Below are 24,321 nucleotides of genomic sequence, written 5' to 3'. Positions count from 1 at the left end.
TATTATAAACTTTATCATACCCGGGATGTCCGCTAGACTCTGGTTTGAAGAGATTTCAGAGCGTTATTCCTAAGAATTACAGGACTACAAAATAAAAGCCAGATTTCCATGCAAAATAATTGTACCGCTTTCAGCACCTTATTCCAGACTGAATCATACCGCCAGGGAGGTTAATGATGTCCCTACATCCCACTTTAGAAAGGTGAGGGTATACAATGCATGAATCAATGTGTTTTTCTTTTCCTGTAAGGTCAAGCTGAAGAACAATTTATGTCAAAAGTGGCATTTGTTGGTTTCTGATAAAAAATGGTAGTAAAAAAAATTCTCCTGCAAGGCAATGTTATAATGTGCTAGTATGCATCGCATACTAGCACATTATGTGAAACTTACCTTAAAACGAAGCCCTTCAGTGGAGCGTTGTCACTACTGACAGGGCTTCCATCTTCATTGGGTCTTCCTTCCATGTTCGCGGGGGGTTTCGGTCCTTTGAATGGACAAGCCACAATGACGTCACTCCTGCACATGGAGTCACTGTTCACGGCACAGGGCTCTGAAGGACAGACATGGGTATACTGTTCCTTCAGAGCGCATGCGCAGGTGACATCACTGGCGGCTTCACAAGTAAATATCTGGTAATCAGTGCACACTTAGGAGATATTTACTGTACCCATAGGAAAGCCTTATTATAGGCTTACCTATAGGTAAAAATCAACCAAGGATGTTCACTTTAATGACAGATTTTCTTTGCAATGTAAATTTTTTCAGTGAAATATAGACCTGAGAACTACTCTTGCACAAGCAAGTATCCCCTGTGCAAGTCCTACATGACACTACTGCACGTACTTCATTTCTCCATTCCACCTTTTACTTTTTAACAAAAGTGTGATGAGACTGGACTGAAGATAGAGCATCTGTGTTCATAAGATGCCAGGCAGCATGTAAGGGTAGTGGTCAGTGGGGTGTGGTTATTTGTTATGTCCTCCATATATCCCACCCCGTTGTGCACCAAACAAAGGTCACAAGAGGCCCACTCTGCAATGGGTTCTTCTGAGCTACACTAGACAATTTGGTTAAAGTCACTGTCTTTCACAGGGGAGTACCTTTACTGGAACACGTGACTGATCTCTAATAAATGATCTCTATGTTACTGTACATCACCACAGTCACTTTAGCACTTTGAAAGGACACGCAGAGCCCTTGCCCTCTCCACTTGTCCAGCCTATCACTGCTACCTTACTCCCAGTAGTGGTATAGGGTCTCGCTGTGCACCTAGTGCAAACGCCATGCATGCACTTCACTTTACTCCTCCTCTTCTGTACCAGGGCTCGAGTCCTGCAGGAACACATGGGAACGGCGTTCCTGTACTTTTTCCGTAGCAGGAATGCCATTCCTATTAGCAGCCGCGTCCTGCGGGAGGATGCAATCAGTGGGGTGCCACAGATTGCAGGGTGTCAGGCCGGTGCCACTCAGAGGTACCTGCCAAGCTACACGTCCATATGGGGAAAGGAGCTTGGCTGCTCCTTCAGCCCCTGCTGCTCACCCCACCTATTCGGTTCAGCAGGCGGAATGGGGGACAGAAACTACCCAGCTACCCTTTGACCATGAAGATGGAAGGAGCTGCGATGGATCCCGATCCCTTCGCCTGATGCCGCCTGCCAGACCGGGAAAAAAGTGAGTGCTTGCCCATGCAGCCTCTCTGTGGGCCTGGATAGGAGGAGTGGCGGGAGCAGCGGCATATAGAGGAATTGGTCTTTCCATATTCCTCCTGCAACCGCTGAATGCCCATGTCTCCTACTCTCCCTCTTGCAGGCATTCAGCGATTGCAGGAGGAATATGGAAAGATCAATTCCACTTTATACTGCTGCCTCCTCCTATCCAATGGGAAAAATGAGACTCCCGATTCTTTTGCTTGGAATAAAGATCACGATTCTCAAACATTTATTTATTTATCTGTGAAGGTAGATGTCAAGTCAATGTGTTTTTTGTACATATTTTTTTTACCATATGTCACATTATAGGATGGTTTATGCCTTTTAAGCACTTTAGCCTAATCAGTGGAGTTTAGCATCTGTTGATTGTTGAACTTTACACCTATCCACCGTTATATACAAAGGGCCTGAGCAATCACCCCTTAGTCTAAGCTAGCGCCGCCACACCCCATATTCCTTAAAATATGTCATTGCTAAGTTCGTATTACCTAAAGCTTGCTTCTGTGAAGTGTCTCTATCACACGGTGTGCACACTGCGCAGTCACTGCAGTGTTTCCCGGCTCTCCCATTAAGTGACAGCGTGGTTCTGCCCACGCACAGGCATCCACCGCAGCGCATTGCTCTCTGCTCTGCTGACGACTGACATCAGTTCCTGTTGCTGACGTCAGTTCCAATATCGGCGCTCTCAGCAAAATGCATTCCACGCTGGTTTCCGATGGCTTCTCCTCCTGTCCAGGCTATATCCCAAAAAATCTAGGTAATCCAGGCTGGGGGGGGGGGGGGGGGGTGTGAATCAAGATCGCAATTCTATGTACAATTAATCATGCAGCTCTACTCTCCAGCCCCCCGGTGCTCTCCACCCCCCCATGCTCTCCAATCCCGGTGCCCTCCAGCCTCTGTAGTGCTCTTCAGACCCCCCCATGCTCTACAGCTTCCCCAGTGCCATTTGGCTCCTCCAGTGCTCTCCACCCCCCACGCTCTCCAATCCCCAGTGCTCTCCAGCCTCCGTGCTTCTCTCCAGACCCCCCAGTGCTCTCTGGCCCCCCTAGTGCTCTTCTATGTTCTATCATGTCTGCAGTCTCTGACCATCTCTTGTATCATGTCTGCAGTCTGTGACCATCTCCTGTAGTATGTCTGCAGTCCCTAACCATCTCCTGTAGTATGTCTGCAGTCCCTAACCATCTCCTGTAGTATGTCTGCAGTCTCTAATCACCTCATGTATCATGTCTGCAGTCTCTGACCATCTCCTGTAGTATGTCTGCAGTCTCTGACCATCTCCTGTAGTATGTCTGCAGTCTCGGACAACTCATGTATCATGTCTGCAGTCTCTGATCATCTCTGGTATCATGTCTGCAGTTTCTGATCATCTCTGGTATCATGTTTGCAGTCTCTGCCCATCTCCTGCATCATGTCCTCAGTCTCTGACCATCCCTTGTATAATTTCTGCATGGTGAAAATTGATGAGGATGACTCTGGGTGGTTGTGAGAGTTACATTGTGGAGAGCCTCTTCACTATGTAACTCTCATTCCCACCCAGAGTCATCCTCATCCATTTTCACAATGCACCTCCATCATCCTTATCCCCACCCAGAATCATCCATCCCTCTCCACAATTTATCCCCATCCCCTCCCAGCATAATACATCCCTCTCCAGGATTCTGGGCAGGGATGGGGATACATTGTAGAGAGCAATGAATGATGCTGGGCGGGGATGGGGATATAATGTGAAGCGGGATGGATGATGTGGGCGGGGATGGGGATACAATGTGGAGAGGGATGGAGATAATTATGGGCGGGGGTGTCGATGCATTGTGGAGAGGGATGGGTGATGCTGGTCGGAGATGGGGATGCATTGTGGAGAGGGATGGATGATGCTGGGCGGAGATGGGGATGCATTGTGGAGAGGGATGGATGATGCTGGGCAGGGGTGGGGATACATTGTGGAGAGGGCTGGATGATGCTGGGCAGGGGTGGGGATACATTGTGGAGAGGGATGGATGATGCTGGGCGGAGATGGGGATACATTGTGGAGAGGGATGGATGATGCTGGGCAGAGATGGGGATACACTGTGGAGAGGGATAAATGATGCTGGGTGGGGATGGAAAAACATTGTGGAGAGGGATGGATGATGCTGGGCAGGGATGGGGATACATTGTGGAGAGGGATGGATGATGCTGAGTGGGGATGGGGATACATTGTGGAGAGGGATGGATGATGCTGGGCAGGGATACATTTATTTTTGAGGTGGGAGGGGTCTTGGGTATATTCCTACACTATTTTTCCCAGGACTTGACCCCTGTCTGTACTTGTGCACCGTTTGAGGGTCCTGGTGGTGCAGATCTGCTCCCGTTGTTATGGAAGACAGATCGCTGCTGAAGGAATGCCGACAACATTTCCCTTGCTGCAAGAGGCTATCTCACCTGCCACATGTACACGCTTACGACAGGCTGCTAGAGAGACCTTAATTACTCTAGGTAACCACTTGTATCTTCACACTGTAATAACTCTTGTACTGATATCTTCATGCCTCAATGTGTTTAGTGACTGGAGATGCAACCATATGTGCTGGTTACTTGCATTACACCCCTTGAGTAACTTTAGACAAGGCAAAGTTTTAAAAGCTTTAATTGATTAAAATGACATAAACAGACAACAGTCTTGAAGAAGGTACAGACATTTCCCTAACATCCCTAGTCCCTAACTCAGGCTTGTGGCTGCCCCAGCATACCTGCAGAGAAAAAATGTTGATTCTTGGCAGAGTCCATGACAGTAGTATCCAGGATTGGCATCTTCAGGAAGGACTGCAAGTCCCAGCAGTCTTCCTAGACAATGAGATCTCCAACCTCTGCATATTCAATCCAAACTCTGGTAACGGCAGAGAACGGGTTTAACCAAAATCGGCCAGGACCGCACCCCCTAGCCCACCTTAGGGTCTGGACCTCCGTCCCTTTAATAGCACATAGGACTGGGGGTCGGACCCAGGAAAAATCTGCCAAGAAAAACCCAGGAAGCACAATTAACTCACCAATGTCCCGGCTGGGGCAGTGTTAATCACTACTTGCCTACAAGCATTAAGCTGCAGCCAATAGTTCCTGAGGAACTACATATCCCAGCTGTTCCCTAGCTTTGGAACTTTTCGCTTTTCTATGCTTGTATCCGAGAGCATTTGTAAAGGAGAAAAGATCTCTACCACCCTAGCTGAAGCTGGTCATACTTATGCCCCGTACACACGAGCGGACTTAAGTCCGACAGACTTCCAAAGGAGTTCCGTCGGAGTTCTGCTGGAATTCCGACGGAGTTCTGACAGACTTTTCGGCCGAACGGACTTGGCCACACACAATCACACTAAACTCCGACGGATTCGAACGTGATGACGTACGACTGGACTCGAATAAGGAAGTTCATAGCCAGTAGCCAATAGCTGCCCTAGCGTCGGTTTTAGTCCGTCGGAGTAGCATACACACGAGCGGAGTTTTCGAAGGGGACCGGGTCCGGCGGAGTTCCGTCGGGAAAATTTGAAGCATGCTTCATTTCTAAAGTCCGTCAGACTTTGGCGAATCAAAAGTCCGTTGCAGCCCACACACGATCGGATAGTCTGACGGACTCGGTCCTTCGGACTTTGGATGTTGAAAAGTCCGCTCGTGTGTACGGGGCATTAGAAGGATGAGCTCATTTGGATATCACGCTTCTTCGCCTAATGATCCTCACTTTAACCTTTCTCTTCATGACTTTGATATGAAAATTCAAGCACTAAAAATATTGAAATTATAACACATTTGCTCCTTAACTGTTTTTATCACATCGAAATCTTGTCTTTTGCATTGGCAGTTTACCATGTGGCTTCCATAGCATTTTAACGTGATTATTTTTAAGAATTTATGGATGTTTTACATGTTTTTTATTATTTTAACTTCTGCATTTTTTCAGGTTACACCTAATTTCCTCCTTCTTTTAAAACTGAGATTCCTAGGTTTCACATTTTCCATTCTGTATTATTTTAGGATCCTTTCCCTGCTCCGCCTATTGGGCTAACACTCTTCTGTCTGAGTTAACTTTTTACTGCAGCTCCTGGCTTCAGTGCAAAGTGCCTCTCTTTCAGGCTGACTTAATATTTAACTCTGAGGGGTTGTGACTAAGAAGCTTGGAAGCCTGGAGCAGCAAGAGAAAGAGGTGATGGTGGGACTGTACAAGCAAAGTGAGAAATTCTCATTTTAGGCATTTTATCTACAAAGATTCATTAAGAGATGATGAAGATGATGGAACTATTGAACTCTTCCTCTGGTTTTTACAGAGTTACAACAAATGGAAGGGAGATGACAGGCTGCAAGAAGTAAAGTCGCAGATCCCATCTTGTTAAAACAGGACAGCAACTTCCATTTGTTATTATGGGCAGCGGCAGCAGCAAGAGCAAAAGGAGAGCAATCAAGATCTGTAGCAATCAGTTGCTAGAACCGCCGGTTGCACCGTTAGGTAGAAAGAAAATGGTCACCTGTGAACAAAAGAAGGAGGACAATAACAAAGAAACTTCTGCGGAAGGGAACAGCACTACTTTAATTGAAAAAGACAGATTCATATCAATTGACCCAGATCTGAAGCTAATAGAAGATATCTTAGCAGAGTCTGAAGATTGTTTTTTTTGGCCAACTTCTTCCTTTGCAAGGCAGATGGTGACAAGTTCTCAAAATGCGAACACCGGCCACGGGTCACTGTTACAAGTCCAGCAGAATCAAAGTGCGGAAAATAAGAATTTACAGACAATAAAAAACAAAACAGTGTCCGCGTGTGAAGAGTCTCAGAACAAATATCAAACAGCGAGGGACAGCTGTAACACAACGGTAAGTAAAATGTGCAGTGGGCTCCCTTCTGTTAAGCTGCAACAGGGCAACCTGTTAAAGGGTCTTGCATGCAGTTCCTAAACCCCACCCAAAGGACGGCGCTTTAGATTATTACATTATTTAAGTGTATGCAAAAGCAAGGTTTTTTTAGTTTTGGATAAAGTGTGGAATGCTTAGAACCTCTATCATGTTTTTTTGCTGTCTGTGGCCTGGGATTCGCCCTTCTACTTGTCCTGGTGACTATAGGTGAGTTTGGATTTGGTCCGAATCAGGAAGTTACCTGTTATTGCTGGGCTAATAAGCCAATGTCCTGGAGATTACTCACCCTGCAGCGGCATATATACAGCAGGGTAGGAATGCTCATAACATTATTGATCTAATATAGCCAGGTGGCCCTATTGGGTCAATGACAGCTAACTTCCGGGTTCAGACAAACTTGGGTTTGGACTGAACCCAAGCCCAAGCTCATCACTCCTGGTGACCATTGTCACCAAGACAGAAAGTATGGCAATGTCAAATATATGAGTTTTCATCAGAGCAAAAGGGGAGAGAAAATCAAATGTTATGGTGCCAATTGTCTCAGAGGAGAATTCCCCTCAATTGGTAGAGATTTCTTCTCATTTCCATCTTTAAGACAGGGAGAGAAGGAAAATCTTCCAAGTGGGTCACAAAAAGCAAAAAATAATGTAATAGCGCTTTTAAACCCTTTTCCAAAACTTTAAAAAAATTATTAAAGTTTGGGCTGTACATACACTTTACATTTGTATTTAAAACATGAATGAAGACAAGCCTGTAGTTATAAAGTTTGTCTCCACTCAAAACTGTCATTTCAGTTTTGGTTTGTGAATCGCTGCTAACTTTTGCTTTTATTGGCTACATTTGTCCCACTTTCTCCCATAAAGCCTTATCAATTGTGTCACTTTTTGCAGCTCCCCATGTATTTCAGTATTCTGCATAATGATGATATTTATCATCATTTGGCTTTGTAATGACTGCAGCCATTGGATTATTATTATTCAGGAATTATATAGCGCCACGAGTTTGCACAGCATTTTACAAGGTCAGGGCAAACAGTATAGTTATAATACAATTCAATACAGGATGAATCAGAGGGCCCTGCTTGTTAAAGCTTACAATCTAAAAGGGGAAGGTCAAGTGAAATAAAAGTTAACTGTGGGGGGCAGGTTTGGCTTCTCTGAAGAGATGAGTTTTCAGGGATCACCTAAAAGGGATCACCTAAAAGTGGACAGAGTAGGAGATAGTTGGACAAATTGGGGGTAGGGGTTTACATAGGATGAGAGAGGCTTGGGAGAAGTACTGGAGGCAATCATGGGAGGAGATGACAAAAGAACTAGGGAGCAGGAGATTTTGGGAGGAATGTTGGCAATGATTTGGATGATATTTTGAGACTAGGTTAGTGATCTAGCTGGGGGCAGAGTTGTGGATGGCTTTGCAAGTTAATAAAGTAAAAATACCCAAGTGCTGCTATGTAAGAAGACCTAATTGTAATTATATGGAGCAGCTGTAACTATTCAATAGTGATATACAGGCCCAGATTGGCCATAGGGCAAACCAGGCACTTGCCCAGTGGGCCGCGGCCGCCGGGGCCACCAGGTTGCAAGTCCTTGCGGGGCTCAAGGCTTGAGCTTGCGCTGCTCATCCAGCCTCTCCTCGGCCTCTGCGCGGCTTCACGACCACCCGTATAGGTCAGCCGTCAGTGCCGGGAGGAGGAGCCAGAGCAGACACCTTCGGAAAAGAAAACGTGAGTTCAGCCCCCCTGTAAACTGCATAGGATGAGGGGTGGGGGCGGCTGTATATAGAAGAATAATTCTCTCCATCTTCCTCCTGCAGTAGCGGAATGCCTGCGAGAGGTAGAGGAGAAGCATTCAGAGACTGCAGGAGGAGGATGGAGAGAATTATTCTTCTATATGCAGCCGCTCCCACCCCTCCTCCTATCCTGCTTCTCTCTGCTGCTCCCCCCATGCTCTCTGCCACCCCCCATACTCTCCACCACCCCCTCATGCTCTCCACCACCCCCTCATGCTCTCTGCCACCCCCCCATGCTCTCTGCCACCCCCATACTCTCCACCACCCCCCCATGCTCTCTGCCACCCCCCCTATGCTCTCTGCCATCTCCCCATATGCTCCACCTCCCCCCATGTTCTCTGCCACCCCCCATACAATCCACCACCCCCCCATGCTCTCTGCCATCCCCCATATGCTCCACCTCCCCCCATGCTCTCTGCCACCCCTGAATGCTCTGCCACCCCCATGCTCTCTGCCACCCCCCCATACTCTCCACCCCCCCATGCTCTCTACCTCCCCCCATGCTCTCTGCCACCCCCCATACTCTCTGCCACCCCCCCATGCTCTCTGCCTCCCCCCCATGCTCTCTGCCTCCCCCCCATGCTCTCTGCATCCCCCCCATGCTCTCTGCCACCCCCATGCTCTCTGCCACCCCCATGCTCTCTGCCACCCCCCATGCTCTCTGCCATCCCCCCATGCTCTCTGCCATCCCCCCATGCTCTCTGCCATCCCCCCATGCTCTCTGCCACCCCCCATACTCTCTGCCATCCCCCCATGCTATCCACCTCCCCCCATGCTCTCTGCCACCCCCCCATGCTATTCACCTCCCCCCATGCTCTCTGCTGCCCCCATGCTCACCGCCGCCCTCCCCATGCTCTCCGCCAGCCCCCCTGTGCTCTCCGCCGCCCTCCCTGTGCTCTCCATCTCCCCACATGCTCTCCACTGCCCCCGTGCTCTCCACCTCCCCCTATGCTCTATGCTGCCCCCCTGTGCTCTCCTCTTCCTCCCTGTGTTCTCTGCCTCTCCCCTGTGCTCTCGCCCCACCCCATGTTCTCAAGGTTCTTCCCTGTGCTCTCCAACCCCCCATGCTCTTTCCTGGTCCCACCTTACCCCTCCTCCACACCTCTGGTGGGTTCCCCCTCCCCCTCTCAGGGGATCTGTCAGGGAGGAGAGTGGGGAAGGGGCCGGTTAACATGTCATGGGCTGCTCAATGCAAAATGCCCGGGCCTATTTTTTGTCCCAGTCTGGGCCTGGTGATATAACACCAATAGTAATCGTGTAGTAAAAATAATAGTGTGCTAATCCTTACAAATGGTGAATTAAAATACCCAAAAACAAATATGGTAATTGTGTGAATAGATGGTACCACATATAAAAAAAAGACACCCAATATGTGAAAAAATTATAGGAATAATGAAAAAAATTAGCAAATTATATATAAAGAGTCCACATGCATTCCAAAATTATTATGCACATTCTTCTGTGATAAAACGTAAATTAGTTCACTCCAGGATCCTTTCCACACATTAATATTATAAGTGTGTGATTTGAAAAGAAGGTTATCACCGCCACCTCTAAGTGCAATGCCTGCTCACCTCATCAATAAACCCCTTTTGGGTCAAATTACGCTTTAGTGATGTAAGTAAAAGATCAGCAACATTGGAATGTAATTTTGCAGAGGTTGAGGTAGCAAGCTTTGGAAAGTGATTGTATGTAAGGCCAAAAGGAGAGTTTAGAGTCCAGGATTACACCTAGTAAACTGCCATACGGGGACAGGTTGATGGTTGTGCCATTGATCTAGACAGAGAAGTCAAAGGAAGAGGCACGCAGGGGGAGGAGACATTAAGAGCTCTGTTTTGGATAGATTGAGTTTGAGGAAGTGGTGTGACATCAACACTGATATGTCGATCATTAAATTAGTGATGCATGAGGAGACTGATGGAGTGGGATGAGGGATAGAGAGATAGATTTGGATGTTGTCAGCATAGAAATTATGTTGAAAGTTATGGGAGACTATGGGCTGACACAGGGAGGAGGTGATGTTTGAGAATAGAAGAGGTCCAAGAACAAGACCTTGGGGACCCCAATAGAGAAAGGAAGAGGAGAACAGGAAGTAGAATTCTAAGTGACACTGAAGGTGCGTTGGATCAAACTGAATATTATGGTGGGGCACACTCACCACTCCAGTTTAATAATTTGAATATACCTTTAGCAATGGATGGCATCCTGGCTGAAAAATGGCTGCTTCTGACAGCTACTGTCACGTACCTTTCTGGCAGAACCTGACGAGCAGAGGAAGGCCTCTCGTACAGACCCGGTTCAGGGACCACTGAGTTTGCAACAGCGGCCGCAAGCGCGCGGTGGGGTAGGAGTACCTGTGGTGTTCTCCATAGCAGGGGGACACTAGTAGCCACCAGCAGTGGTAGTGGAGCTGCGGTTGGTGGCTGTGCATGCAGGCACTCGTGGAAGCAGGGATGCTGTGGATGAAGGTAGATTGCTGGAGCCAGGTACCGCGGATGCAGGTACGTGGAGGCTGTAGCAAAGGGAGGAGACTGGTGCAGAGTCAGACAAGCCAGGTCAGATACAGAGGAATCAGGTACATCAGAGATATCAATAAGAATGGTCAAGTTCATGCAGAGGTTTGGCAACAGGAAATCCAGAGTAAGACTGAAGAAAGGTCAAGCAAGCCAAGGTCAGGAATGGAGAAAATCAGAGGAGTCAGGAAAGCCGGGTACAATCAGATCAAGGGCAGGTATTGGAAACAAGATACAGGCAAAGGCCCTAGTGCATCTGCCCTCCTGATATACTGCCATTGGCGCCAGTGCTAATGGGCGTGCGCATAGGCGTTAGCCCGAACACACCGACATGCCTCTGCACATCTGCTCTGTTATGGGCAGCAAGTCCCTGACAGCTACTTTTCTATTATTTTGTGCATTTCCCTGTATTTTCCTGGCCTGTGTGATGCCCAGGGTCATTCTGCCACTTCTTTCCTGGCCTGGCTGTTATGGACACACCTCTGGAAGTGATGTTACACTCACCTGCTCTATTGCAGTGGATTTTCACAAAGCAGCCCGGATCCTCCACTTCTTGGGTCCCGCATTGATGCTCTTGGCCCCTCCGTCCTGTTGAGTGCCACCACAGCAAGCAGCTTGCTATGGGGGCAGCCGAGCTGGGCTGGAACTCTGTGTGTCCATTCAGACATGGAGCTGCCACTCAGCCTCTCTCCTGATTGGCTAACTGATTTCGACAGCCGTGGGAGCCAATGACATCATTGCTGTGTCTCAGCCAATCAAGAGGGAGAGTCTCGGACGGCCGACGGACTCGTGGAAGGCGCTAGACACATATAGGGTTCAGGTAAGTATTAGGGGGTGCTGGGGAGGCTGCTACACACAGAATGCTTTTATCTTAATGCATAGAATAACTTTACAACCCCTTTTATGACTTAATTTTGCCTTTCTTACATAGTAACTTTTAACAACCAAAACAAAACTCACAAGAGTGGCAGTGGACCACGAGGTGTCACCAGCAATTATTATATCTCCTTTTTATGGAGACATCTGGGGTCTATAAGATGTACAATGTTAGTTTACATCTTCATTTTTTGTGAAAAGGTGAACTTACACTTTAGGTTCCAAAGAATGCAATCTACATTCCGGAGTTTGTCTCTAGAGAAGGCAGCAGACTGCTGTTAAATGTATTTACGTGTTGACTTACAGCATCACCTTGTGGTGACAAAAGACACCAATGCTTTCCAGCAAATCTGTGTTGGGCAAAAAAATGTGGTGCCTGCTGTACATCTTTAATATACCGAGACTATTAGCTTATTTATCAGTAATCTTAGAACTATCAGGTCATATTATAGCAGCTGAAGAGAGGAAATAATGCAAAGTTGTGGCTTTATTTCTTTTCAGTTTGTATGTCATTCAATACAGGTGACGTGTCAGCTTGACACCACATTCAAAATGATAATATGCTGAAAAGTCTGCCTTAATGCTTGGAAAATAAAGACTCTCTAATGCTGCCCATGAATGTAACAACAGAATGATCACATTTTAGTCCAATTCAACTGGATATTCTGCTAGGGGCGGGTCGTCCATATTGGGCACAGGGGCGCCGCCCCCCTAATCAATGCACCTGGCCACAAATCTACATGCCAGCTGAGGACGCATGGATTCCAGCAGTTTTTTTTTATTTTTTTGGAAGCACATAATTAGAGCCCGAGGCTCTAATTGGCTTCAAAAAAGAGTGAGCCCTTTATATTCACCTGGAGATCCACCCAGTAAGTCTGTTATTTTTCAATTTCCTTTAACAGGCTAATCTGCCCAGACAAAGTAGCAGTTAGGGGGTTGAGATAAACTATTGAACATGGGGATAAAGGATGAATAAAAGCGGATCATTGTAAGCACTCCTGATAAAAAAATAAATAAATTTGCTGACTGCTTAAAGGGCGTTAGTTGGAGTTCTGCTTTTATTTGTTAGTCGACTCCATCTAAATCTGTTGATCTAGCACTCCCCTCTCCTTAGCTTGACAATGCCGCTATCCAAAGTGTCTCCTCTGTTTCTCTATCCAGAGTGAAGACACCCTAATATATAGGAAATGTATTCGTGGCCACATTGCCAGGTAAAAATAATTACTTAGGGTTCAAGTCTTCCTCCCATACCTTGCGTGACAGCGTTCGGCCTGGCATTTGCCTGTTTGATCCTGAATGGTGGTCACATGCTCCCCCATAGTACAAAGCACCAGGTATTTAAAGTGTTACTCATAGCTCCCAACTGTCCCTGATTTTGAGGGACTGTCCCTGATTTGGAGCAATGTCCCCTCTGTCCCTCTTTCCCCCTAATTTGTCCCTCATTTTGGTCTGATCCATATAGTTGTATATAAAATGCACTTTTTATCTTTTAAAAAGTGTTTTCCAGTGCTAAACCTTTCATCTAAATTCTAAATTGCTGCATTTGTAAATGTTAAAAGCCAATATAAAGGAATAGGAGTGAAAAAAAAAGTCCTTGTGGATTTAATTAACCTTTTTTTGGGTTAATTCTCCTTTAAGTGGGTGTGTCAAGGGGAGTGTCCTATGCCTACAAACGTTTGCAAGTAGGTGTCCCTCATTCCCCTCTCAAACTGTTGGGAGGTATGGTGTTACTAAACCTTAATGCATTGTTTTTATTAAGGTAAAAAATATTTTTAGTTTATCTGTGCCCCCCCTTTCCCTGTGTGAAGGGGAATAGAGGTGAGAAGAGATTAGCGCTGTGTATGACTGCATCTATTCTCCCCTCTTTTCCTATTTACACAGCATGTGAGCAGCAGCAGGAGGCATTGGCACTTGGTGCTGTCAATCAGATGCAGTGAAGGGGGGGGGGGGGGGGGCAGGCTTAAGTCCCACTGTGTAAGTCTATGGAGCGTGGCTCCATAGACACACAGATCGGGAGTGTGAATAATACACTCTCCCCGTAGCCAGCGGCTGACTATGGTAGTCCCAAGAAGAAGAGGAGGAGCCAAGATTGCCACTGGGGACCCCGGAAGAGGAAGATCTGGGTCACTCTGTGCAATACCACTGCACAAAACAGGTACGTATAACATGTTTGGTATTTTCATAAAAATAAAAATACTTTTTTAATTTTAGTAATACTTAAAGAAGGCTTAGAAAGAGCAGCACAGCGATTGTGAGTATCAATAGGTGAGGGGGTTATTCTTATCAGAGTGGGCAATGCTGGATTCTCTTAGGCTGGTCATACATGATACAATTTTTTTTTTTGTACAATTTTCCCTTAGAGTTAACAAAACCATATAATATGAGGTCAAACCTAAATACTTTCAATTTGTATGCAATTGGACAGCCGCTTGTACTACAGTTGAGAAAATGTATGGGAAGGCCTTTAGAATTACCTTCAAGTCCATCACTTTTTTGGGTCCTGCTCTTTCCCATCTTGGCCCTCACTTCGCTAGACACACGAGGTGCCCGTTTCGGAGTTCTTCCAGTAAATGCGTCTTCGCCACTGGATAACCGCCCTCAGACACATCTCCTCTTTCTCACTTTAGAAAACAGCCTTCGAGCATATCTGCTTACATTCCCCAGGAGCTTGTGGCCACATTTCTATGGTCTGTTCTTCCTTGAGCGCTGGCGGCTCATCCACTTCCATCCCATTTGTTACTAGATGGGAGTGCTATGTGGCAGCCATCATAGATCTTGAGGACTGGAGTAAGGCATGGTCAAGAGCAGCCACACTTATCCTGGAGACAGCCTACAAAGTCTTCCTCCTCTGGTACTGGGTTTCGACCTGTATTGCCCACTCAAACCCATCCTAAAGTAATAGATGTTTATGGGGATGTGGCTCCATTGTCCTTTTCTCTTCTTTTGTCCCCCCCTTTTATTCTCTACTCCGTCTCCCCCCAGCCACACTAGGACTACAGTCCCTCTATCATCAGCGGATAGGGTCTCCCATTCCCTTCCCACACACCCAGCCCTAGGGCCCCAAGCCCAGACTTTCATTGTTGCCTCCAACACAGTTTCCCAGAGATAGTTGGTTTATAGCCTTGTACACTTTAAAACTCATGTAACCACCTGGAGATCACTTTGACATATTCGTTACTTTTGCCCTCTGCATGTGACTTATTTGTTTTGAATGCACATTTTGGCATGTCCTCCTCCTCTTTTTCAATAAAAAAATATTGTACCAGAAGGTAAATGAACTAGAAAATTGTATAATGTATGGCCAGCTTTAGATTGAACATGAAACCTTCATGGTATTACAGCTCCAATATTGTCTGCAGAAAAACAGTAGTGGTTGGACAAAGTTTTCTAACCCGTCTGATCAATCATGTCATGTAACGTAAGACTGTTTTTGTCAGGATCAGGAGACGGTTATTTCAGGTCTGTGGATCCTCTAACAGTGAAGCATACAAAGTGACATTCGATTGGCTACATTTGTTTCACAATTCCTTAAAAAGCCGAGGGTTCATTTTATTTCATTTTTCCATAGAAACGACAAAACAAACAGTAAAGGATATTTTAATACTCATTAATCCTAGGTCTTGGCAGACAGAATTACTTTCACAAATCCTTCCAGAGCAAACAAGTTTTACTTTTGCTATTACTGTTGATCAGTGATGCAGCTGGACAAATTTCTCATAGACTTCAGAGACTTGGATCATACCATGGGGACAAAATGTTATGTTAGAATCAGCGCTGAACGAACATGTGAATGACTATACTTTTTTGCAAAAGGTGTACCCATGGTTGCTATAGATTTTATGTCACTATCGTTCTTTACATGTCGGAAATGGGGATCGAACTGCCTATCAAAGCAGATTTTCCATTAAAGCCTTCCATTCATCAAGAATGCCCCACTATGCCCACCTCCTCTTATACAAAGATGGTGCTACAGCTTCTATGAATTCAATGCGATCTATGATTGGAGGACAGGTGGGTGACTGAAAGGTCCATTCTCTCCATTCATAGATCCATGTTTCAGTCATAGAAGCTGTAGTACGAATACAGTATGAATACATTACCAATGGTAATGAAAGTTTCTCTAGCAGCCTGTAGTAAGTGTGTACATATGGCAGGTGGGATAGCCTCTTGCGGGTAGGATGACCACATTTCCAAACTGCCATTCAGGGACACCGCCCGACCCCCCCCCCCCCTCCCAGCGTGCACGCCCTCACGCCAGCCCCAGCCGGAAAAAAAGATAATTTTTGATAAAAAATTTTGCCAATTTTTGGAAGAAAAAAAAGCAAACAGTGGTCACCAGTTAAGACAGGTGGTATACATTCTCTACATATATATTTTTTATTGCCCCCACTCGTCAGCTTCATTTTTTATTGCCCCCACTAGTGATGGACGAACTTCCGACGGGACGTTTCGCGAACGCGAAACGCGAACGGACACAAACGTTCGCGAAAACGACCGTTCGCCGCGGGCTCCATTGACTTCAATGGGAGGCGAATTTCGCAAACCTTTAGGTCGAATTTGCGGCCACGGGGTAATTATTAGGGGGTAGCACGTAGTCCCACCACCTGGACAATAGCATAATACATGTATGAGGTGAATTTGGGATCGATAACTACAAGCATTTTTTTTTTATTTGGGAAATTGTTCTGACAATTCAGGACTATGGAGCTAATGAAGGCAATGGAGGAGAGGGAAGGTCAGGGACCAGGGTAGGCAAACAAGAGGGTGCAGGAGATACAGAGCACTGACAGCAGCACCGTAATACAGAGCACTGACATCAGCACCGTGACATACAGCGCTGACAGCAGCTCCGTGACATACAGCGCTGACAGCAGCTCCGTGACATACAGCGCTGACAGCAGCTCCGTGACATACAGCGCTGACAGCAGCTCCGTGACATACAGCGCTGACAGCAGCTCCGTGACATACAGCGCTGACAGCAGCACCGTGACATACAGCGCTGACAGCAGCTCCGTGACATACAGCGCTGACAGCAGCTCCGTGACATACAGCGCTGACAGCAGCTCCGTGACATACAGCACTGACAGCAGCTCCGTGACATACAGCGCTGACAGCAGCTCCGTGACATACAGCGCTGACAGCAGCACCGTGACATACAGCGCTGACAGCAGCTCCGTGACATACAGCGCTGACAGCAGCTCCGTGACATACAGCGCTGACAGCAGCTCCGTGACATACAGCGCTGACAGCAGCTCCGTGACATACAGCGCTGACAGCAGCTCCGTGACATACAGCGCTGACAGCAGCACCGTGACATACAGCGCTGACAGCAGCTCCGTGACATACAGCGCTGACAGCAGCTCCGTGACATACAGCGCTGACAGCAGCTCCGTGACATACAGCACTGACAGCAGCTCCGTGACATACAGCGCTGACAGCAGCTCCGTGACATACAGCGCTGACAGCAGCACCGTGACATACAGCGCTGACAGCAGCTCCGTGACATACAGCGCTGACAGCAGCTCCGTGACATACAGCGCTGACAGCAGCTCCGTGACATACAGCGCTGACAGCAGCTCCGTGACATACAGCGCTGACAGCAGCTCCGTGACATACAGCGCTGACAGCAGCTCCGTGACATACAGCGCTGACAGCAGCTCCGTGACATACAGCGCTGACAGCAGCTCCGTGACATACAGCGCTGACAGCAGCTCCGTGACATACAGCGCTGACAGCAGCTCCGTGACATACAGCGCTGACAGCAGCTCCGTGACATACAGCGCTGACAGCAGCTCCGTGACATACAGCGCTGACAGCAGCACCGTAAGCAGCCCCAGGAGGAAGTCAGCACAGCACAGGGATGGTGTGATCCCCTCATAATAAGAACCCCCAGGAGGAAGTCAGCACAGCACAGGGATGGTGGGAGCCCCTCATAATAAGAACACCCAGGAGGAAGTCAGCACAGCACAGGGATGGTGGGAACCCCTCATAATAAGCAGCCCCAGTAGAAATATGACACCGCTCAACCTCTTCAAAGAGGAGGGTAGGGGCATATAGTACGGTGTGCTTTTTTGGGTCAGGGAAGTGAGCCAAATGAATTAAGAAGGTCTGTGTGCTTGATTCCAAAAATTGTTTATAGACATATACATGGTCTACTGATCACATGTGTTGAATTCCTCCGAGATCCATGCCTCATTCATTTTTAGAAATGTGAGGTAGTTAACACTGTGGTGAGCTAGGCGAGTACGCTTATCGGTCACAATCCCCCCTGCTGCGCTGAACGTCCTTTCGGACAGGACACTGGATGAGGGGCAAGCCAACAGTTCGATTGCAAATTGGGCAAGCTCTGGCCAGAGGTCAAGCCTGCCCACCCAGTAGTCTAGGGGTTCATCACTCCTCAGAGCGTCCACATCGGCCGTTAACCCAATGTAGTCGGACACCTGACGGTCTAGGCGTTCCCTGATGCTGGATCCGGATGACACCTGTCGATGGGTCGGCTGAAAGAATGACCTCATATCCGAAGTCACCAACACATCTTCAAACCGGCCTCTTCTTGCAGGCGCTGTTGGATTGGTACCCGCAAATCCTTCTCTGGGAGTGGGAATTGCTCCTCTGCCAGCGCACGCAAAAGCAGAATGCAGCATTTCTCGAAGCAAGGCCTGGAAGTGCTGCATTCTGACAGCCCTCTGCGACGGCGGTAACATTTCCGCCATTTTGTGTTTGTACCGGGGGTCTAAGTACGTTGCCACCCAGTACTGGTCCTTGACCCTCATGCTTTTTATACGGGGGTCCCTATTAAAACACTGGAGCATGAAGGCCCCCATTTGCACTAAAGTGGAAGCGGTGTGGTGGCCTGGCTCCTGCTCATCATCCAGGATAATGTCGTCCTCTTCATTCTCCTCTCCCCATCCTCGCACAACAGGGATCCCAGAAAGGTTTAAAGCATGCTCTTCTTGCTCCTGCTCATCCGCCCCGGCACCATCCTCCTCTGACTCCTCATCAGACTCCTGTTGTTGACTTGTCTCAGATAGAGTAGCCCCCCCTGGGAATTCATCCAGCATTGCGACTTCCTCATCTTCCCGCTCCTGCTCCTCCACAGCCTGATCAATGACACGACGCAATGCACGCTCCAGAAAGAAGGCATAAGGTACCATGTCACTGATGGCGCCATGGCTGCGACTGACCAGTTTGGTGATCTCCTCAAATGGCCGCAGAAGTCTGCATGTGTCGCGCATGAGCAGCCACTGGCGCGGTGAAAAAAAACCCAGCTCCCCAGAACCGTTTCTTTCGCAGAGTTCATACAGGTAGACGTTAACTGCACGTTTCTGCTGGAGCAGCCTATCAAGCATATAGAAGGTTGAGTTCCATCGCGTCGGGCAATCGCAAATAAGACGTCTGACCGGCAGATGGTGTCGCCGCTGAATGTCAGCAAGGCGAGCCATGGCCGTGTAAGATCTTCTGAAATGGGCCGAGATTTTCCTTGCCTGCCGCAAGATGTCCTGGACCCCAGGGTATTTGACAAGGAATCGCTGCACGACCAAGTTTAAGACGTGTGCCATGCACGGCACGTGCGTGATTTTGCCCTGTTTCAATGCGCTAAGCAGATTGGCACCGTTGTCACACACCACTTTACCAACTGTCAAATTGAGCGGTGTTAGCCACTCATCTGCCTGTGAACGCAAAGCTGAAAGGAGTGCCGGGCCAGTGTGGCTCTTTGCTTCCAGGCACAACAGACGCAGCACGGCATGGCAACGTCTCACCTGGCATGTGGAATAGGTTCTGGGGAGCTTGGGCGGTGCAGTGGAAGAGACGCTAGCAGCGGAAAAGGAGGAGGCAGCTGAGGAGGAGAGGGAGGAGGATGGAGTAGGAGGAGGAGAAGAAGAGTCAGGCCTGCATGCAATCCGTGGCGGTAAAACCAAATCTACACGGGTGCCACGGGTTACATGCTTGACGGCCGTCAGAAGGTTCACCCAGTGGGCAGTAAAACTGATATACCTTCCCTGCCCGTGTTTGCTAGACCACGTGTCTGTGGTCAGATGTATCTTGGCACCGACACTGTGTGCCAGAGATACATTCACTTGCCGCTGAACATGGCCATATAGCTCTGGGATGCCCTTCTCTGAGAAATACTTCCTTCCTGGGACCTTCCATTGTGGTGTTCCAATGGCCACAAATTTGCGAAAGGCCTCCGAGTCCACCAGTTTATATGGCAGTAGTTGGCGGGCTATGAGTTCTGACAAGCCAGCCGCCAACCGTTGGGCAAGAGGGTTATCCGGCGTCATCATTTTTTTACGCTCAAACATTAGGCCCACGGAAGCCTGCCTTTTTGCAGAAAAATGTGAGCTTGGCGTGATGGAAGGTGGAGTGGAGGACAATTGTGAGGAGAGAGGAGAAGGAGAAGTAGAAGACGAGGCTGGACGGTGAGAGCCTGCAGTGTGGCTTTGTGTGTTCCGTTGCTCCCACTGGGCTCGGTGATGGCTGCTCATGTGCCTTCTTAAGGCGGTCGTCCCTAGGTGAGTATTGGGCTTACCGCGACTAACGCGTTGACTGCAAAGATTGCAGATGGCAACGCTATTGTCAGCAGCGGACACGTTAAAAAAAGCCCACACTGCGGAGCCATGTGCCGGTGTCCTGGGAGCGCCAGATGTGACCGTACATGGTCGATGACTCGCTCCTGATACATTTGCAGTCTGCTTTGTCCCTGCTGTGCAATGTAAGTCATTGCTGCTTCTCCTCCCTATCTGCTGGTCCATATCTCCCTCTGAACTCCCCTCCTCTTCCTCTCTTGTGGGCACCCACGTGACATCACTAGACACGTCATCATCAACGTCACCTTCCCCACCGCTATAAGTAGAGTAGGCAGCAACACCGGGGACCAACCTCCTCCTTGGGCTGATCTGGGTACTGGCGTCAGACTGCTGAGTAGCGCTTGTTGCTACCTCCTCTTCCTGATCCAATACCAAGAGTGGCTGCGCATCAGAAATGTCCTCTTGATATGGATCGGAAAATAATTCCAGTGACTCAAGCGGAAGGTATGTGGTGGTGGTGGTGGTGGTCGTGTTGTTGGTGGTAGTGTCTTTGGGGGTGCACATAGCAGAGAGTGAAGAAGAGGGTGCAGATCGAGAGGATGAGGAGGGTGCAGAAGAGTAAGGCTGAGCGAGCCACTCAACCAAGTCTGGTGCATCCTTTAAAGTAATTGAACGCACCTTCTGCAACTTCCCACTTTGGCTCAAGCCTGTTGCTCCTGCCCTACCCCTACCACCCCTGCGGAAGGGCCTGCCTCTTCCTCTGCATGTCATTTTTTAAATGACCCTGTGACAAAACTCTTAGTCCCTATACCGCTGAAGGACTGCTGCAGTATAGGTGAGCGGTCAGCAGTGGTGCACGTCAACCCTATCTATTGTGGACCTATAGCGGTCCTTACAGAACAGCAGACTGTACCGCACTCAAGCCTATGTACCGTAGCACCCTATACCAAGTTACCAGTCCTTATAAGAACTTTTGTGGAACAAGCAGGTTGTGTGTTAGTGATTAGCAGACTGTACGTCAGTCCCTATACCAATGAAGGACTGCTGCAGTATAGGGCAGCGGTCAGCAGTAGTGCACGGCAACCCTATGTATTGTGGACCGATAGCGGTCCTTACAGAACAGCAGACTGTACCGCACTCAAGCCTATGTACCGTAGCACCCTATACCAAGTTACCAGTCCTTATAAGAACTTTTGTGGACCAAGCAGGTTGTGTATTAGTGTTTAGCAGACTGTACGTCAGTCCCTATACCGCTGAAGGACTGCTGCAGTATAGGGCAGCGGTCAGCAGTGGTGCACGTCAACCCTATCTATTGTGGACCGATAGCGGTCCTTACAGAACAGCAGACTGTACCGCACTCAAGCCTATGTACCGTAGCACCCTATACCAAGTTACCAGTCCTTATAAGAACTTTTGTGGACCAAGCAGGTTGTGTATTAGTGTTTAGCAGACTGTACGTCAGTCCCTATACCGCTGAAGGACTGCTGCAGTATAGGGCAGCGGTCAGCAGTGGTGCACGTCAACCCTATCTATTGTGGACCGATAGCGGTCCTTACAGAACAGCAGACTGTACCGCACTCAAGCCTATGTACCGTAGCACCCTATACCAAGTTACCAGTCCTTATAAGAACTTTTGTGGAACAAGCAGGTTGTGTGTTAGTGATTAGCAGACTGTACGTCAGTCCCTATACCAATGAAGGACTGCTGCAGTATAGGGCAGCGGTCAGCAGTAGTGCACGGCAACCCTATGTATTGTGGACCGATAGCGGTCCTTACAGAACAGCAGACTGTACCGCACTCAAGCCTATGTACCGTAGCACCCTATACCAAGTTACCAGTCCTTATAAGAACTTTTGTGGACCAAGCAGGTTGTGTATTAGTGTTTAGCAGACTGTACGTCAGTCCCTATACCGCTGAAGGACTGCTGCAGTATAGGGCAGCGGTCAGCAGTGGTGCACGTCAACCCTATGTATTGTGGACCGATAGCGGTCCTTACAGAACAGCAGACTGTAACGCACTCAGGCCTATGTACCGTAGCACCCTATACCAAGTTACCAGTCCTTATAAGAACTTTTGTGGACCAAGCAGGTTGTGTGTTAGTGATTAGCAGACTGTACGTCAGTCCCTATACCAATGAAGGACTGCTGCAGTATAGGGCAGCGGTCAGCAGTAGTGCACGGCAACCCTATGTATTGTGGACCGATAGCGGTCCTTACAGAACAGCAGACTGTAACGCACTCAGGCCTATGTACCGTAGCACCCTATACCAAGTTACCAGTCCTTATAAGAACTTTTGTGGACCAAGCAGGTTGTGTGTTAGTGATTAGCAGACTGTACGTCAGTCCCTATACCAATGAAGGACTGCTGCAGTATAGGGCAGCGGTCAGCAGTAGTGCACGGCAACCCTATGTATTGTGGACCGATAGCGGTCCTTACAGAACAGCAGACTGTACCGCACCCAAGCCTATGTACCGTAGCACCCTAGACAGACCAAGTTACCAGTCCTGATAAAGAGCTTTGTGGAACAAGTGAGTTGTGAATGATTAGCAGACTGCAGCAGAAGGGCAGCAGTCAAGTATAATATTCTTTCTATATTTGGAAGAAAGAATATTATACGTGTACAAGCCTATTACCGTACCACTGATACCAGTCCTGAAAAGAACCTTTGTGGAACTAATAGTAACAGCAAGTCTTTAAAATTATCCTCACTGCCTGACACACTGCTTCCTGCCTGTCCCTATACAAATTGGCAAAAAAGAGTAGGCTGGAACGATTAGCTGGAACAGCTCTTTTGTGGACCTGATAGTAACAGCTAATGATGATGATGATGATGATGATGAAGAAAGACTAATCTGGCTGAGCTGTCCCTAAAATAGCAGCATACAGCGCTCTGTCCCTTTATCTAAACTGACAAAAGAAACTCAGGCTGCTGACCTAACACCTATACCAGTCCTGAAAAGAACTTTTGTGTACCAAATAGCTAGCGTTTTCTCTGTCCCTACTCCACACAGGATCCTTTCCCTACAGTGACAGAAGAAAGAATGTAAAATGGCCACCGGATCGGGTGTATTTATAGGTTAGGGGGAATGTCCAAGTGTCCATGAGCTGTCATGTCTCAATTGGTTGTCCTGTAACACATGATAAACGTGTCACGAAAGGTTAAAGTTCTTGTATACATTAAACACGTAAGTCCGCCGGGGCGAACGACGGAAAAAGGCGTTCGAACCCGCGGACGGCGAAAGTCGGAAATTCGCCGCGAAACGACCGCCGGGCGAACCGTTCGGCCATCACTAGCCCCCACTTGTCAGCCTCATTTTTTTTATTGCCCCCCCCCCCCCCAGGGCAGGGCTCCACTTTCTTAGCTTAATTTATTACTTATTACTGTACTATCCCCAGCCCCAGTCCCCCGACTTGTCATCTGACCTGCTCCAAGCAGGTTCTATTTGCTCACCTTTTAAGGGCAGCACTGGATAAAGGCCTTGCTCCCCTCGGCCTTGCTCTGAGACTCTGCGAATGTGACGTCACTGGTTGCTAGACACCAGGCGGGTGGCCCTAGCAATTAGTTTAGCAATCTTCTATTAGGGTGGCTATGTGTCCTCATTTCATTCCAGGACACTGTATTGTCCCAGAATGAAGGTGCCCGGGACACGGGACACAAATGCAGATTGCGGAACAATCCCAAGCAATCCGGGACACGTGGGCACCCTACTTGCGGGAGTAGTTGTCAGCACTCTCTCTGTGAGCAGGTCCATCTCCCATAGCAACAGGATCAGGACAGCACTGCAGAGATCCTCAGCCTGTGCCAAGGTGAGGAAGAGGAAGGGTTAAGCGAGTGCACACATGGAGTCTGCACTAGGTGCACAGTGGGACTCCATTTCGTTACCAGGAGTGAGGTAGCAGAGATATGCTAGGCCGATGGAGAGGGCACATGCTCTGTGTGCCCCTCCTAAATGCATCAGTGACTATAGTGGTGTATATTAACATCAAGAGAGAGTTCAGTCATCTACTCAAGTTTACATGGCACAAGTTACC

The 24,321-nt window shown here is 48.2% G+C and overlaps 1 protein-coding gene across 1 annotated transcript in view; it reads left to right on the top strand.

The window, feature by feature from the left end:
• Nucleotides 1-5,740: 5,740 nt before the first annotated feature.
• The window catches only part of LOC143988868 (uncharacterized), a 46,449-nt gene continuing 27,868 nt past the window's right edge, over nucleotides 5,741-24,321 (top strand). Inside the window, exons 1-2 of the mRNA XM_077488770.1 lie at nucleotides 5,741-5,905; nucleotides 6,002-6,545. Of these exons, the coding sequence (XP_077344896.1) occupies nucleotides 6,096-6,545 (450 nt within the window). The 5' untranslated portion in view covers nucleotides 5,741-5,905; nucleotides 6,002-6,095. The remainder of the gene's footprint in view (nucleotides 5,906-6,001; nucleotides 6,546-24,321) is intronic.

Source organism: Lithobates pipiens, unplaced genomic scaffold, assembly GCF_037356315.1.
Source record: "Lithobates pipiens isolate NorthernLeopardFrog02 unplaced genomic scaffold, aLitPip1_a1.2 Scaffold_18, whole genome shotgun sequence".
Taxonomy (NCBI): domain Eukaryota; kingdom Metazoa; phylum Chordata; class Amphibia; order Anura; family Ranidae; genus Lithobates; species Lithobates pipiens.
This window is presented reverse-complemented; position numbering and strand designations above follow the sequence as displayed.